Source organism: Coregonus clupeaformis, unplaced genomic scaffold, assembly GCF_020615455.1.
Source record: "Coregonus clupeaformis isolate EN_2021a unplaced genomic scaffold, ASM2061545v1 scaf0422, whole genome shotgun sequence".
Lineage (NCBI taxonomy): Eukaryota > Metazoa > Chordata > Actinopteri > Salmoniformes > Salmonidae > Coregonus > Coregonus clupeaformis.
In genome coordinates, this window is record NW_025533877.1 from 116,398 (window position 1) to 132,216 (window position 15,819).

Genomic DNA, 15,819 nt, shown 5'->3' on the forward strand with positions numbered 1-15,819 from the left:
AGATAGGACATCCCATTAAAGCATTCTCCATTAGAGGTATACTACATACTGTATTCATAGAAAGTGTTGTAACCCTACTAAATGCACTTGTGAAGTGTTACATTGCCTGATAAACATGCATAGCACCTTATAGAGGTGCAGTTTTAAAGCCTTATGAGATATTATAGTAATGAACAATAAGCTGTGATATATTGCAATTTCCAGAATGTGTGTGGGACATGTGAAAGTTGCGCCCCTGTGTGTGATAAAGAGAGTCAGCCCCAAAGACAGTGATAGTGTATCTCATTGAGTTTATTAGATGATGTTATGGTCAGGCAATGAAGGAGAGAGAGTTTGAAAGAAATATTGAGAAAATAGATATTGGTAGTCTATAGGATGATCTTGTGGTATGGGAAGAGGGTAAGGCTCTGGGTAAATGAAGGAATGTCCATGATGGATGTAGCGGCCATCTTGGGCGAGGCGGGGAGGAAGGTCAGTTTGGACACTTCTCCGTAGGGACGAACTGCCACACTCTTCCTCATCCCTCTCTCCGTTGCCATGACGACTCTGCTTGTCATCTCCAGGGGGTCGCCCTCCTCCGGCCCAAAACCCACCACCTAGGTTTCGATGTTAGAGTACACACACACAGCTCTTAAACATGGATTACATTGCTCACACACACACACACACACACACACACAAAAACACAACAACAACACAAAACAACACACAAACACTTACATGTACACTGAGTTTTCTGCAGTTGTGTCCGCGGTGCTCCAGATACCAGGATACCAGCTCTGCTCTGGTCATCTGCTTCAGGGCCTCAATCTACTCACACACACACATAAGCACACACACACACAGTCACACATGAAATACATGAAACGTCTGCAGCAACTACAGAAAATGTCAAATTCTGCACACACCAGAAAAACTGAAAAACGGAATTGTCCGGTGTGTGTGTGTGTGTATCTCACCTCTCTGTGAAGCCTGTTGAAAACATACTGCTGTGTAGCCACTCGGCCCAGTTCCTGTCCACCTCCTCTCCCAGGTGTGTGTCCTCACACTCCTTTAGCTTGACCAGCGCAGTCACCTGTACACACACACACACCTTCAGCTTAACAAGTAAACTCATCTGTGTAAGACATATATACTCAGACACACACACACACACACACACACACCTGTGTGTTGAAGGCTTCCTCAGTCAGAGCACTCAACTTCTCTCCAAAGGAAGACAGAAACTCCTCTATCTTCAACTCTACCAGCTCAGTACTGAAAGAGAGATGGAGAAAAGAGATGGAAAGAGAGAGACAGAGAGAGAGACAGAGAGAGACAGAGAGAGAGACAGAGAGGGAGACAGAGAGAGAGAGACAGAGAGAGAGAGACAGAGAGGGAGACAGAGAGAGACAGAGAGAGAGACAGAGAGAGAGACAGAGAGGGAGACAGAGAGGGAGGCAGAGAGAGAGAGAGACAGAGAGAGCCCACTGTCATTGCTATAAGAGACAAGGCATTTACAGGTCCTAAGATATAGTACTTACAGCCTCAGGAAGGCCACATCAAAATCACTGCAGTCATTGGTTCATACAGTAAGTATGAGGATCTCACTTGAACTTGGTGGCCTGTGTTTCCACGGTGACGGAGAAGCCCAGGACTCCAGACGTGTTTCTGCAGGTTGGATAAACATGATACCTGGAGGAGAGAGAAGGAGAGAGAGGGTTAAGTTGACAGAGCCAATTGGAAGCTGGAGAGGGTTGAGACACTGGGAAGGTTGGGACACTGAGGAAGGTTGGGACACTGGGAAGGTTGGGACACTGAGGAAGGTTGGGCCACTGGGAAGGTTGGGACACTGAGGAAGGTTGGGACACTGAGGAAGGGGGTTAACACTCCTACTCTTTCCATAGGTTCCATGGGCTATTTAGTCACCAGAGAGAGAGAGAAGAGTGAAAGACAGACACTGACCCTAGAGTCTCTTTGGTCCTGAGGAAGTCAAAGCAGGGCTCCTCCATGTGCATCTGGAACGACAACAATATCAACAACACAGAGGTCAGAGGAAGAAGGGATGAGGGGTTAGGGATGAAAGGATGAATGGTTGTTGGTGTACTCACCACCAACAGCTCCATCAGTGTGTGTTCTCTGAGGTTCTTAGGACCAGACTGGAGAAAGAGAGAATAGAGTGAATGAATGACAGGCGAGTCATGAACAGATGAATTGTACCAGTGTGTGACTGTGTGTACCTGGTAGTAGACTGTGACCTCGGAGTTGGCGTCTCCCTTGTTCAGTGCTTTGACCTTACAGAGGTGCTGTTTCAGAGGCAGCTCTACCACTCTGAACAACACAGGGACCTTTGCTGGCAGCTTGGAGAACTGCAGCTTACTGACAGAGGACAGGGAGAGAGGACAGTAAAGATAGGTGTGTGTGTGTGTGTGTGTGTGTGTGTGTGTGTGTGTGTGTGTGTGTGTATGCCTGCACGTGCGTGTATGTGTGTATAAACTTACTCAGTGACGTACTGCAGGAACTGGATTGACTCCTGTAGAGAAAACAGATCACAACATCAGAAATTATACAAGAGGGTTTGGTGGAAAGGGTGTGTAATGTGTGTGTGGATGTGTGTGTGTTCATGGTCCAGTCACCTGGCTAGTGAAGTTCCCCTGCACCAGTCCCTCTGCATAGAGCTGGGTCTTGAAGGTTCTGCTGAACTCCATCAGTTCTTCTACAGTCAGACCACCGTCTGTCAGCGCCTGGTACTTCTCTATCATGGACCAGCGACCATGCTCCAGGACCAACAACCGCACGTCCCTGAGAGTGTGTGTTTGGTGTGAGAGAGAGAGAGGGAGAGAGAAAGGGAGAGAGAGAGGGAGGGAGGGAGGGAGGGAGGGAGGGAGGGAGGGAGAGAGACGGAGATAGGAGAGGGGGAGAGAGAGAGAGAGGGAGAGAAGAGAGAGGAGGGAGGGAGGGAGGGAGAGAGAGAGAGAGAGAGAGAGGAGGGAGGGGGGGGTGTGGGGGGGGTGGAGAGAGAAGAAAATGATGAGTTGGGACACACACATACAAACAGACCCCCCACCCCCGCTGCACACACACGTGACGTACTTGCCCAGTTTCTCCAGGTCGTATGAGGATGTTGAAGTAGGTCTTTTTGAGCTGCTCAGAGAACATACTGAAGACATCTTGACAGGCAGAGAAGTCAGCTAGATGGTCCAGGATCAGATGGAACAGGAGCTACAGAGGAGGAAGATACCAACACCACCATCATCATCATCGTGTGAGTGTGGTGCAGTGTGTGTGGTGTGGCGTGCGGTGCAGTGTGTCTGTGTCTAACTCACAGGCAGTTTGTGGTTGAAGCCTTTGACCTTGATAACCAGCCCGTGTTCTCCTACTGACAGCTTGTACTCCAGCTGGGCCACGTCCGCCTCGTATGCTGGCTCTGCTAGGTTATGACCTAGTATGTTCACTAGCAGGTCAAATAACACCAGGCTAGGGAGGGGAGAGAGAGAGAGAGAGGGAGGGGTAAAAGAGAGAGAGGAAGGTGTGGGTGGAGAGAGGGGTGGGAGGGAGTGAGAGAGGGGGGAAGGGGGGTTGGGGATGAGAGAGAGAGAGTGGAGAGAGAGAGATAAGCAGAGAGAAACAGGATTAAAATACTGTGAAAAACTGTTCCTAGCTATGGCTGCATTCTCGAGAGGCTAACGATTTTAGAACAATCTCTACCTGGGAAACAATTGTTGGCTAATGGCTAACTAAACCCTGGACTTACTTCTTGGCTGACTGCTGGATGACCGGAGAGATGAGATGGAAGCGGATGTACGCTGAAGGAGAGAGAGGAGACGTCAGATCAACGGAGAGAGAGGAGACGTCAGATCAACGGAGGGAGAGTAGAAACGACAGATCAATGGAGGAGAGAGAGAATAAATGAAAGATCAATGTAATAGTATAGCTATTGACCATTTTAATTGTTCACTGTTAAAGCAAAACTCAACCCAAAAACTATCTTCTGGTATTTGTTTCATTAGTCCTTTGTCGATATAGTCCCAAAATGTTTTGCATGTCAGCAATCATGTTTTCAAGATATATAATCAAAATACAGAAATACAGCCGGTATGATGCATTTTGCCTGCTGTATTTCTCTATTTTGAAAGCTATAAACTGCTGACATGGAAAACATTTTGAACTATATCAACAATGGACTAATGAAAAAAACGTTTTGGGGTGGAATTTTCCTTTAAGAGAACATGTGGACATTGAGGCAAGATTGTTTAAAAAACGAACTACTTTATAACACACACACACACACACACACACACACACACACACACACACTAGGGCTGGCACAATTACCATATGGATGAAAACCATCACGAAAATAAAATAACCGTGATACATTTTGTTTTTGGGGAACGAACAGCTGACTGAAGAAGGGACGGCCTGGAATTTGTGCGGTTAAGTCCATTTCTGCGGTAACATGTACTCTAAACAACATGATGAAACTTTGTTGCTCCTAGTTGAAACAAGCAAGGTGTTGGTTGTAGCAAATGAGTCTTCGAGTTGCCTAGGCAGCAGCAGGACACATGAATAGAACGGGCTTGGAACCATAGAATTATGAATTAGAATAATAATTTTATAGGATCTCTATACTTGGAACCTCTAACTCTGGCAATTTGACTGGTAAACTCATGGGTACATTCGCAATGGCTGTATTGTGATGTAATAATGTCCATGGTAATGTAGAATGTTGATTCAAATGATAACTGATGTGGCTCTTGTAATGACATTTATTTTTTGTAATGTCAGTTGAGTTGAATCAAAGATTTTTGATTATATTGACAAGATAGTGGAGTGACCGCTCTAACAATAGAAATACATGTCCTCAAAGATGGAAGTCGTTCAGGTGGGACCATTCTAGCCAATGAGAGGGCAGATACGTGTGTGAACAACAGGCACAACTCTGATATAAAGTTGTTCCTGCTTTTAATTCCTGCTTTGCTCCTGTGGGTACTCTCGCAATGGCTGCCAGTCCACCCATTATGCCATCAGTGACTTGAATGGGGACACCCATTCTATTTTTTAAAATTACTATTCCAACGGTTATTACGGAGACTGCGTCATTTGGCTGGCCAATTACAGTCATCCAAAATTCCATGACCGTCACAGCCCTAACACACACACACCTTTGGGTATGTTGAACTTGTTGTCCTTCTTGTACCAGAGACATCCTCGGTCACTGGCAGCTACTCTGACTGGCAACTCAGTATCAGGACAGTCAGACTGCTTCAGGCTGAAATCAGTCGCTGGAAGGAAGACACAAAAAATAAACACATTAGGAAGGTTCACAACACACACACACACACACACACACACACATACATACACACACACACACACTCACCGATGAACTTGTTCTCAACAGGGAGGTGCAGGTCAGAGTTGTGCTCAAAGTCTCCGTTCCAGCGCTCTCTCCACTCCTGCTGGATTTCTGGACAGAGAGTAGACACCTATCAGGACACTCTCTTTCTCTACATGTTGGGACCATGTTGATATGATCTGGTCCTCAAATAATGCAAACACAAACAGTGCCTTCAGAAAGTATAGAAACAGCAGAGGGAGTACCCCCCTATCCACATCGACGGGACAGCAGTGGAGAAGGTGGAACGTTTTAAGTTCCTCGGCGTACATATCACTGACAAACTTAAATGGTCCACCCACTAAGACAGTGTGGTGAAGAAGGCGCAACAGCGTCTCTTCAACCTCAGGAGGCTGAAGAAATTTGGCCTGTCACCTAAAACCCTCACAAACTTTTACAGATTCACAATTGAGAGCATCCTGTCGGGTTGTATCACCGCCTGGTACGGCAACTGCACCGCCCACAACCGCAGGGCTCTCCAGAGCGTGGTGCGGTCTGCACAACGCATCACTGGGGGCAAACTCCCTGCCCTCCAGGACACCTACAGCACCCGATGTCACAGGAAGGCCAAAAAGTTAATCAAGGACAACTACCACCCGAGCCACGACCTGTTCACCCCACTATCATCCAGAAGGCGAGGTCAGTACAGGTGCATCAAAGCTGGGACCGAGAGACTGAAAAACAGCTTATATCTCAAGGCCATCAGACTGTTAAACAGCCATCACTAGCACAGAGAGGATGCTGACTACATACAGACTTCAAAATCACTGGCCACTTTCATAAATGGAACAATAGTCACTTTAATAATGTTTGATTTCTCTTGATTATTCCCATGATGTCAAGCAAAGAGGCACTGAGTTTGAAGGTAGGCCTTGAAATACATCCACAGGTACACCTCCAATTGACTCAAATGATGTCAATTAGCCTATCAGAAGCTTCTAAAGCCATGACATCATTTTCTGGAATTTTCCAAGCTGTTTAAAGGCACAGTCAACTTAGTGTATGTAAACTTCTGACCCACTGGAATTATTGTGATATAGTGAATTATAAGTGAAATAATCTGTCTGTAAACAATTGTTGGAAAAATTACTTGTGTCATGCACAAAGTAGATGTTCTAACCGACTTGCCAAAACTATAGTTTTTTAACAAGACATTTTTGGAGTGGTTGAAACACAAGTTTTAATGACTCCAACCTAAGTGTATGTAAACTTCCAACTTCAACTGTATCTGTAAGGTCCCTCAGTCGAGCAGTACATTTCAAGCACAGATTCAACCACAAAGCCCAGGAAGGTTTTCCAATGCCTCGCAAAGAAGGGCACCATTGGTTAAAAATATAAATAAACAGAGTTTAATGGCTGTGATAGGAGAAAACTGAGGATGGATCAACAACATTGTAGTTACTCCACAATACTAACCTAAATGACAGAGTGAAAAGAAGGAAGCCTGTACAGAATACAGAATATTCTAAAACATGCATCCTGTTTCCAGTAAGGCATTAAAGTAAAACTGCAATGTGGCAATGAAATAAACGTTATGTCCTGAATACAAAGTGTTATGTTTGGGCCGAATCCAACACATCACTGAGTACCACTCTTCATATTTTCAAGCATGGTGGTGGCTGCAACATGTTATTGGTATGCTTGTCATCGGCATGACTAGGATAAAAAGTAACGGAATAGAGCTAAGCACAGGCAAATTCACCTTTCAGCAGGACAATAACCTAAAACACAAGGCCAAATATACACTGGAGTTGCTTACCAAGACGACATTGAATGTTCCTGAGTGGCCTAGTTACAGTTTTGACTTAAATCGGCTTGAAAATCTGTGGCAAGACTTGAAAATGGCTGTCTAGCAATGATCAACAAACAACTTGACAGAGCTTGAAGAATTTAAAAAAGAATAATGTGCAAATATTGTACAATCCACGTGTACAAAGCTCTTAGAGACTTACCCAGAAAGACTCACAGCTGTAATCGCTGCTAGAGTTGATTCTAACATGTATTGACTCAGGGGGTGTGAATACTTCTGTAAATTAGATATTTCTGTACTCATTTTCAATACATTTCTAAAATTTCTAAAAACATGTTTTCAGTTTGTCATTATGGGGTATTGTGTGTAGATGGGTGAGATGTTTTATGTATTTAATCCATTTTGAATTCAGGCTGTAACACAACAAAATGTGGAATAAATCAAGGGGTATGAATACTTTCTGAAGCCACTGTAGTAGGCCCGTGTAAGTGTGTGTGTGTGTGTGTGTGTGTGTGTGTGTGTGTGTGTGTGTCTCACCCTCTACGCTGTAGTGTGTCCCAAACCATTTCTCCCTGAGGGGACAGTGGCCTTCATGGTCTGGAGAGAGCAGCAACAGGTTGGATCTGTCTGGAGTCAGCAAGGACAGGGGCCGCACTGATCACCTACACACACACACACACACACACAAAACACACACACACTATAAATACTTTATTTGAATCAACAAATCACATTACATTCAAGAAGGATTCAAACATTTCAAAGGTCTTTGTATGCATGGACACTTAAGGACACAGAAAGCACCTTCTCTAAACAGCACACACACACACCAGGTTAGCTTAGTAAGCAGGGTTAAGGCGCATACGATCACCTAAACACACACACACCGTACCTCAGGTGAATACTGGAACATGAGCTGGTCTCCGGTGAGGAAGTCTTCTTTAGGAAACAGCTGCATGTTCTCACAGATATCCTCCACGTACTCTATAGGGTCAGTCTGAAACACACAGGAGTGCATCGGTTGGTTGGGTGCATTCATTCCTGTACTTGTAGATAGGAGGAGAATGCATTAAAAACAGAGGACCTATAGAACCTAGTATTTACCTGTTCCTGGTAGTGAAACTCATTGGCTTCAATCTTTTGAATCTCCTCGTAGATCCTACAAACATAGAGCGAGAGAGAGTGATAGGCATAGAGGCAGAGAGAGGGAGGGAGAGCGAGAGAGATACTCATATACTGTATAAATAGACAACATATTCTGCATTTCACATGCCTATAGTGAAGCCCCGTGTAGCTCAGTTGGTAGAGAATGGCGCTTGCAACGCCAGGGTTGTGGGTTTGATTCCCACGGGGGGCCAGTATGAAAAAAAAAAAAAAAGATGTAAGTCGCTCTGGATAAGAGCGTCTGCTAAATGACTAAAATGTAAAGTACCTTTGTTGGGGGCCCAGGCTCTGCAGCATCTTGAGGTACTGGAAGACCAGGTGAGCCACCTGTAGAGAAACACAGATAATGTGTGTACGTTTTACTATATATTGTGAGTACCAGAAGTGCTCACAAGAATAGTAAGCCAACTAAAATTCAGAGAAGTGAGGACATTTTGCCAGTACTCACTTGTAAAAATACTATTTTAGGCTTAGGGGTTAGGTTTATAATTAGGGTTAGGGTTATAATTAGGGTAAGGGTTAGGTTTAGGAAAAATAAGATTTTGAATGGGAATCAATTGTTGCTCCCCAAAAAGATATACTCACAAGTATAGTAAGACATAGCTGTGTGTGTGTGTGTGTGTGTGTGTGTGTGTGTGTGTGTGTGTGTGTGTGTGTGTGTGTGTTTGCGTGTACCAACCTGGTAGAAGTTTTGGAATCCTTCGTCAGTGAGTGTGATGGAGATGGAGAAGATGGAGTAGGTAGAGTTCTGGTCAAAGCCTGTTTCACTGTTCCCTCCAAACAGAGCCATGGCCCAGCACCTACACACACGCACACGCACACACAGCTCAGCACCTAAGTACAGTTACCACATTAACATAGCTGTAAAGCGGTGCATTATGGGTTATGTAGTCCTGTCTGCTGTAGTTCTGACTCACTTCCTCCTGAGAATTGATAGGATGCTGCCTGTGCCCTCGTGACCAATCAGCCAAGAGATGTAGTGGAGAGGCTTCACCCTGAGAGAGACAGAGACGAGAGAGAGCGGGATGTGGTGGGGCAGCGAGAGAGAGAGACGGAGAGAGGCAGAGACAGAGAGGCTGAGAGAGAGGTGCATCATCAACTGTAGTATCTCTCAACTGTAGTTCCTGTGGATGTAGCAGCTGAGGGTCAACCACCTGTAGCAGTGTATATGTGGTACCTAGAGTATTTAGAACCTAGTTATCTGTAGTAGCTGTATTATCTGTAGTAGCTGTATTATGTGTAGTAGCTATATTATCTGTAATAGCTGTATTATCTGTAGTAGCTGTATTATCTGTAGTAGCTGTATTATCTGTAGTAGTGTATTATCAGTAGCTGTATTATCTGTAGTAGCTGTATTACATAGCTGTATTACATAGCTGTATTATCTGTAGTAGCTGTATTATCTGTAGTAGCTGTATTATATGTAGTAGCTGTATTATCTGTAGTAGCTGTATTATCTGTAGTAGCTGTATTACATAGCTGTATTATATGTAGTAGCTGTATTATATGTAGTAGCTATATTATCTGTAATAGCTGTATTATCTGTAGTAGCTATATTACATAGCTGTATTATCTGTAGTAGCTGTATTATCTGTAGTAGATGTATTATCTGTAGTAGCTATATTATCTGTATTATCTGTATTATCTGTAGTAGATGTATTATCTGTAGTAGCTGTATTATCTGTAGTAGCTGTATTATCTGTAGTAGCTGTATTATCTGTAGTAGCTGTATTATCTGTGGTAGCTGTATTATATTTAGTAGCTGTGTTATATGTAGTAGCTGTACTATCTGTAGTAGCTGTATTATCTGTAGCTGTGTTTCTTACCTGTAGTGTTTCTCCTGAGGAGGCAGGGACCAGGTGATGGTCAGAGCATGGACCTTCCTCACAGGAACCACTGAAACACACACACACACAGCATTGAGATGAATTGAACTGAAGCTGTACGGTGCTAATGGAGATCAGGAGATAATTCTGTACAAGTCAGCTCAATGGAGCAGGTGTTCCTACCTCTGTGAGAGCTTGTTGAAGGCTGGAGTATCAAAGGGATCCAGCAATTCAGAGAAGTCCGGCTTGGGCTGAGCACTGAGGAACAGGGTTCAGTAAGTGTTTGCTAAATGGCCATATTATAATATGAATGGTTGAATGGTGAGGGATTTATGTACAGCTGAGACTCACTTGTTGGGCACTCCACTGAAGATCTCCCTCACCCACTCCTCCAGAGTGTCCAGCTTCTCTACACACACACACAAACCGACAGAGGACAACAGAGTTACATGTGTGACTGCACGGCCGGGTCGTGTGTGTGTGTGTGTGTGTGTGTGTGTGTGTGTGTGTGTGTGTGTGTGTGTGTGTGTGCGTCACCTTTAGACTGCACAGCCAGGGTCATGTAGTGGGCAGAGTAATGTCTCTTCCAGAAGGAGCGGAGCCTCTTGTAAACGTTGATCTTCTTTTTCCTGGGCTCTGTCTTCAGAGTCTGGGCGTTACCTGGGGAAACCATGACAACAGCTCAGTCACATACCACCATAACACAACATCTGTCTCGTTTACACATGCAACACAGTAGTCAGAGTAGTTAGTCTGTGTGTGTATTTGTGTGGCGTGTGTGTGCCTCTCCTCACAGTGCTATTGTCTCCAGAAGGCCAGGGCTGAAAGGGGTTTGTCAGGAGTCTAAACTGGTCCTGCCAGTACAGTAATACTTACAATATATTTCAACACAACACAGAAGATGCAACCCAAAAGCTCTCTCTCTGGGTAGTGAACTAGTCCAACAGGTAGTGAACTAGTCCAACAGGTAGTGAACTAGTCCAACAGGTAGTGAACTAGTCCAACAGGTGCAGTAACATAACAACACAGAGGATGCAACCTGAATGTTACGACTCTACAGCCCCCTTCTCTGTTCCTCCCTAGCCCTTCTGCCTCTTTCTAATCATCTCTCTCTCCTCCTCTCCTCAATTCGCTCCCTTTCCCCTCAATATTCCATTGTCTCATTCTCTCTTCTCCAGCTCTACACACCCTGTCTCTTACTGCCGATATCTCAACCACAGTAAACGACTTGTAGTCCTACAGAGCGTTGTATAGATTGATCACATCTCTAAACTACAACACAGGGACGGCTCTCCAGACTAACCAGGAGCCTCTAATTAACAGAAGGTAAACAAAGACAAACATATGAAATTGTGTGTATGTGTCTGTCCTCACCCCAGCAGAACTTCCCCATGGGGTGACCTGGTTTCGCTAGACTCCCAAACAACATCTCTTTCCTGTGAGAGTCAGACGGCTTGGCCAGTTGGTACTCTGAGAAAGTGAGAAGGGGGAACAGGATACTACATAACCAGTGCATAAGGTCTGAATAAGGTCAACAACAACAGCAACAATTTCCCAGAATGCTTCTCACCGGAGTCGACAGCTTCCACCTCCCCTGTCGATGGCATCTCGGATCATCAGAGGACAGATGAAGAACTGGGCCCATCTGGAGAGAGCCAATCACAGACAGGTACAGAGACAGAGGGACCAATCAGAGACATGGATAGAATCAGATAGACCAATCCGAATCAAGAGACAAGACACAGAGACTATAATGATGGTGTGTTGCTGACCTGTCCAGAGCCTCTCTGAATTTCTTTCTCTGGACGTCGAACTGGAAGACGGTTCTCTCACAGTCCGTGGAGGCGTTGTCGCTGCCCCCATGTTTCTTCAGGAAGGCATCGAAACCATTCTCTGACGGGTACTTCTCACTGCCCATGAACACCACTACAGGAGGAGGAGAGGAGAGAGGGAGGAGAGGAAAGTATTTTGATATCCCCTCGTGTCACAAACACAGCATTGCATCAGATTTATCACAACAAAACAAACAATCTCATCCTTAAGGGTCAGGGGTCATCATACTCACTGTGTTCCAGGAAGTGGGCAAGGCCTGGGAGGTCATTGGGGTCACTGAAGCTGCCAACACCCACACACAGCGCTGCTGCAGACTGACACACACACACACACACACACACACACACACACACACATAAACAAACACACACATAAACAAACAATCAAACAATAATCAATATCCTTATTACTATTGCTGCTAATGCGCTATTATTTCCTGTTCAGGTCACTCTGGGCCCTAATCTCCAGCTCTCCCTCTCACCTGTTTCTCTGAGTGTCCCTTCTTCCTCTTCCCTCCATCCTCGTCATCCTCAAAGTCACTGTCCTTGTCATCCTCCTCTTCATACTCTTCCTCTGTTCCCTCTCCTGAGTCTTCTTCCTCCTCTTCCTCCTCCCCCAGTTCCTCCTCCTCCTCTTCCTCTGATTCGTCATCTCCAGAGGAGGCGGGACCAGTGAAATCTGAAATGAGCAGAACTCGAAGCCCATTGGTCAGCTCGATGTACCTGTGGGAGGGGTTAGACAGAGGTAAACACTATTCTCTTATTCTAAGATGCTGACACAACCACACACACACAGTTTGGCCCTCCAGCTGTTTGCTGTTTACTGTTTACTGTGTGCTTCAGTTGGTTTTAAATGACAGCAGGATGTCCTGTTTACACCGCTCCTTGGCCTACATGTGACCTGTTACGCCCCGAGACACCCCACAGAGTCTCACAGACAGACAGAAATTCAGATGGAAAGAGAGCCAGAAAGACAAACACAGTCTCACACACACACACAGTCTCTCTCACACACACACGTTGGTGTGTAAGGTAAACTTTGATGTTACCTGTACTGTTTGGGGTCACTAGGGGACTTGATGATCTCTGGGTCTCCAGTGTTCTCCTCTCCTCCTCCATCCCCTGCTTCCTGTACTTGGACCCTTGGCTCTTGCTCAGCCTCTCTTTCTCCTCCTCTTTCCTCCCCTCGGCCCGGTCCGGTATTAGAGCCACTGGCCGAGGCACTTCTGGACTTGTTGGTCTGTGGCATTCTGAACAGCGATGACACTCTGGTACTGTGGGGCGACAACAGCGAGCCACGGTGAATGGGACACTGGGAAACCAATAGGCCTACTCTATAGACAGGTTATTCAACTCCAGGTCTGGAGGGACTATTCTCTGCTTGGAAGTTAATTGACTGATTCATGTGACTGATTGGGCAGAGTCCACTCACCTTGTGTGCCAGGTCTGACTCAGTCCCTGATTAGCAGGGAAGGATGACAACCAAAGGGCTTTGGGCCCTGCAGGTCTGGAGCTGAATAGCCCTGCTCTACTGGCCAACACTGTGACACAGCGCGTCACTCTAAGGACAGCAATGGTGATGGGCTGGATTTAAATTAATTTAAAAGGATTGCTTAAGCCAGGCTACCCTGCGAATATTTTATTTTAATGACATGTCTGTCAAGAAGTGCAATAAATGACAGTGATTGAAAGTAAGACTCTGTGAAGCAAACATCTATTTATTAGTTTGATCAGCTGTCAAAATCTTATGATCATGCCAGTCAACAGATGCAATGACCAGTTCACGCCCAAGCAGAGGGAGATAGAGAGGGAGGGATGAGAGAGGGAGGGATGAGGCGACAATACATCTATTCACCCAACGCCTGCCTGGTTTGTTCGCCCGTATTCAGCTGTGTGTCAGCAAAAAAAAAAAAAATAACTGTCCCCCAGTGCCTTACACTACACCTTCCCCGGCTCGACTCACTGCGGGCTTTATATAGGCTCAGTCAGCACTGCAAGTCAGACAACTTATACCGCTAGTAGCAAACTATAGCAAGCGAGACATCGGTTACAAAATGGCAATAAAATGTAAGATACAGTAACACACAGCTGGCAGGCTACAGGCTACTTCACCATGATCGACCGACAACAGTCTATCAAAAAAGCCTTAGACTTTTCTAGGCTAGCGACTCACAAAATACGCGTCAAACCCCCGCCCAACTTTTCTACTGCAGGAACGTATACTTCAAATTGGCTCTATGTCCTAGAAATGACACGTATGCTTGGTCAAATTTGACAGCTAAAGAAATAGCGTTGGCCCCGGCGATGTTTCCATACCTTGCTTCTTGTAATCAGGAGGGCACCTAATGTTTCCCGTAGGGTGATCCTTTTGCAATAAGGAGCGCCTTGATTCGTCGAAAACTAAGAGCATTTCAACATTACAATATTTGATTGCTCCGAAAAAAGGCAGACACACCCAGGGGCGTGATTACGGGAACTTTGAACCATCGTGATTGGGCAGAAATACGCGACATGTGGGAACTTCTCTACTCTTCACATTGTGGTTACATTGTAGCAGCAACACGCGACTGTTTGTTACATTGTAACTAACAAGTACTGTAGCACTACCAGCAACAACCAAATGGAAAATGTCGCCAAGTTGTCTGGAAGGACCGACACTTACCACAGTCCTGCGCTACAGCAATCCATAATGAGTTTATATTTTTCAGCACTCATTCATTGCACCGTAATAAAAACAACATCGATGTAGTTACAGTCGCTTGTTGGCTTGTCCATGGATAGGCTTGAGATAGGCTACTGTACATTGTGATGCAGATACAGTAGAATACAAGTGATACGTTCTATTGAATTGCTTCCTAAATTCCAAACCTTCCAGAGGTAGTGTTTAGCCGCTAGGGGGTAGGCGACTACAGGGCAGATATTGATAGAGCTTGTCTGTTGATGGTCTGTAGGCTTACAGTTGAATGAGTGACTGCTTAAGACATGACCTTGTTTTTGGGCCGTTTTCAGAGACACAGATTACACTCTCATTCTCCTGAACAGACTGAAGACTAATGATAATGTGCTGAATATCCTGATAATGACTAATGAAACCACAGACTTCAGTCTGTTTAATGCAGGACCAGGCCAGGGAGGATTCAACAATACTTTAAAAAATACAGCCTACTCTATTCTACTCTATGTAATTCTATGCTATTTATTTATATTATATTTGTCTCTCTGCCTGCGTGTGCTTGTGTGTGCGTGCGTACGTGTGTACATGTGTGTGTACTTAGTCTGACTTTAGATTCTAAAGGGCCAAGGTTCCCATGGCAACTGATTAAAACCCTAATTAAAGCAGGAGGTTTAATTAATTAGCTGGTGTGTGTGTGTGTGTGTGTGTGTGTGTGTGTGTGTGTGTGTGTGTGTGTGTGTGTGTGTGTGTGTGTGTTCCAGAACCAAATGCAAGAGACTAGAGGTGAGTACAAGCCAGAGCAGGGTGTGTTGTCTCTGGCTGGGTACAGTCCACAGAAGAGGAGAGTATGGTAAGAAAGAAAGAAGAGGTATTTGTCAGGGTTAACAGTGCAGAGGAAAGGACAAAAAAAGAGGAAGAGAAGAGAGGGACGTAATGCACTCCATTTCAGTGCTGGACAGCTCTTAACATAGATAGCAGCTGAGTATAAATAGACTACCTATTTTAGATGCTCCTCCAACAGTCTAAAAAGTACACTCACACACACAGTGCACAGCTCTACCCCCAGAGAATAGACGGAGGTATCTGATTAGCATCTCTGTTGGCTTCCCTTTATGATTTATGATTTTTATTAGGATCCCCATTAGGCGACGCCAATGGCGACAGCTAGTCTTCCTGGGGTCTGACACATAACAAAA

The 15,819-nt window shown here is 45.1% G+C and overlaps 1 protein-coding gene across 1 annotated transcript; it reads right to left on the reverse strand.

Annotated features, from left to right (window-relative positions):
• Window positions 1-273: 273 nt before the first annotated feature.
• On the reverse strand, window positions 274-14,652 carry LOC121587411 (nardilysin). The gene is given in 34 exon segments (XM_045215325.1): window positions 274-596; window positions 721-810; window positions 960-1,006; window positions 1,009-1,075; window positions 1,167-1,257; window positions 1,591-1,674; window positions 1,945-1,997; window positions 2,091-2,138; window positions 2,220-2,358; window positions 2,481-2,512; window positions 2,616-2,781; window positions 3,062-3,201; window positions 3,306-3,456; window positions 3,734-3,785; window positions 5,145-5,264; window positions 5,363-5,449; window positions 7,665-7,781; window positions 8,013-8,124; window positions 8,232-8,286; window positions 8,560-8,618; window positions 8,971-9,091; window positions 9,209-9,286; window positions 10,118-10,193; window positions 10,308-10,375; window positions 10,469-10,526; window positions 10,655-10,777; window positions 11,492-11,587; window positions 11,688-11,709; window positions 11,711-11,762; window positions 11,890-12,043; window positions 12,183-12,264; window positions 12,432-12,672; window positions 12,999-13,223; window positions 14,612-14,652. Coding segments are annotated over 34 exon segments (3,360 nt in total). The 5' UTR covers window positions 14,638-14,652; the 3' UTR covers window positions 274-368.
• Window positions 14,653-15,819: the final 1,167 nt, after the last annotated feature.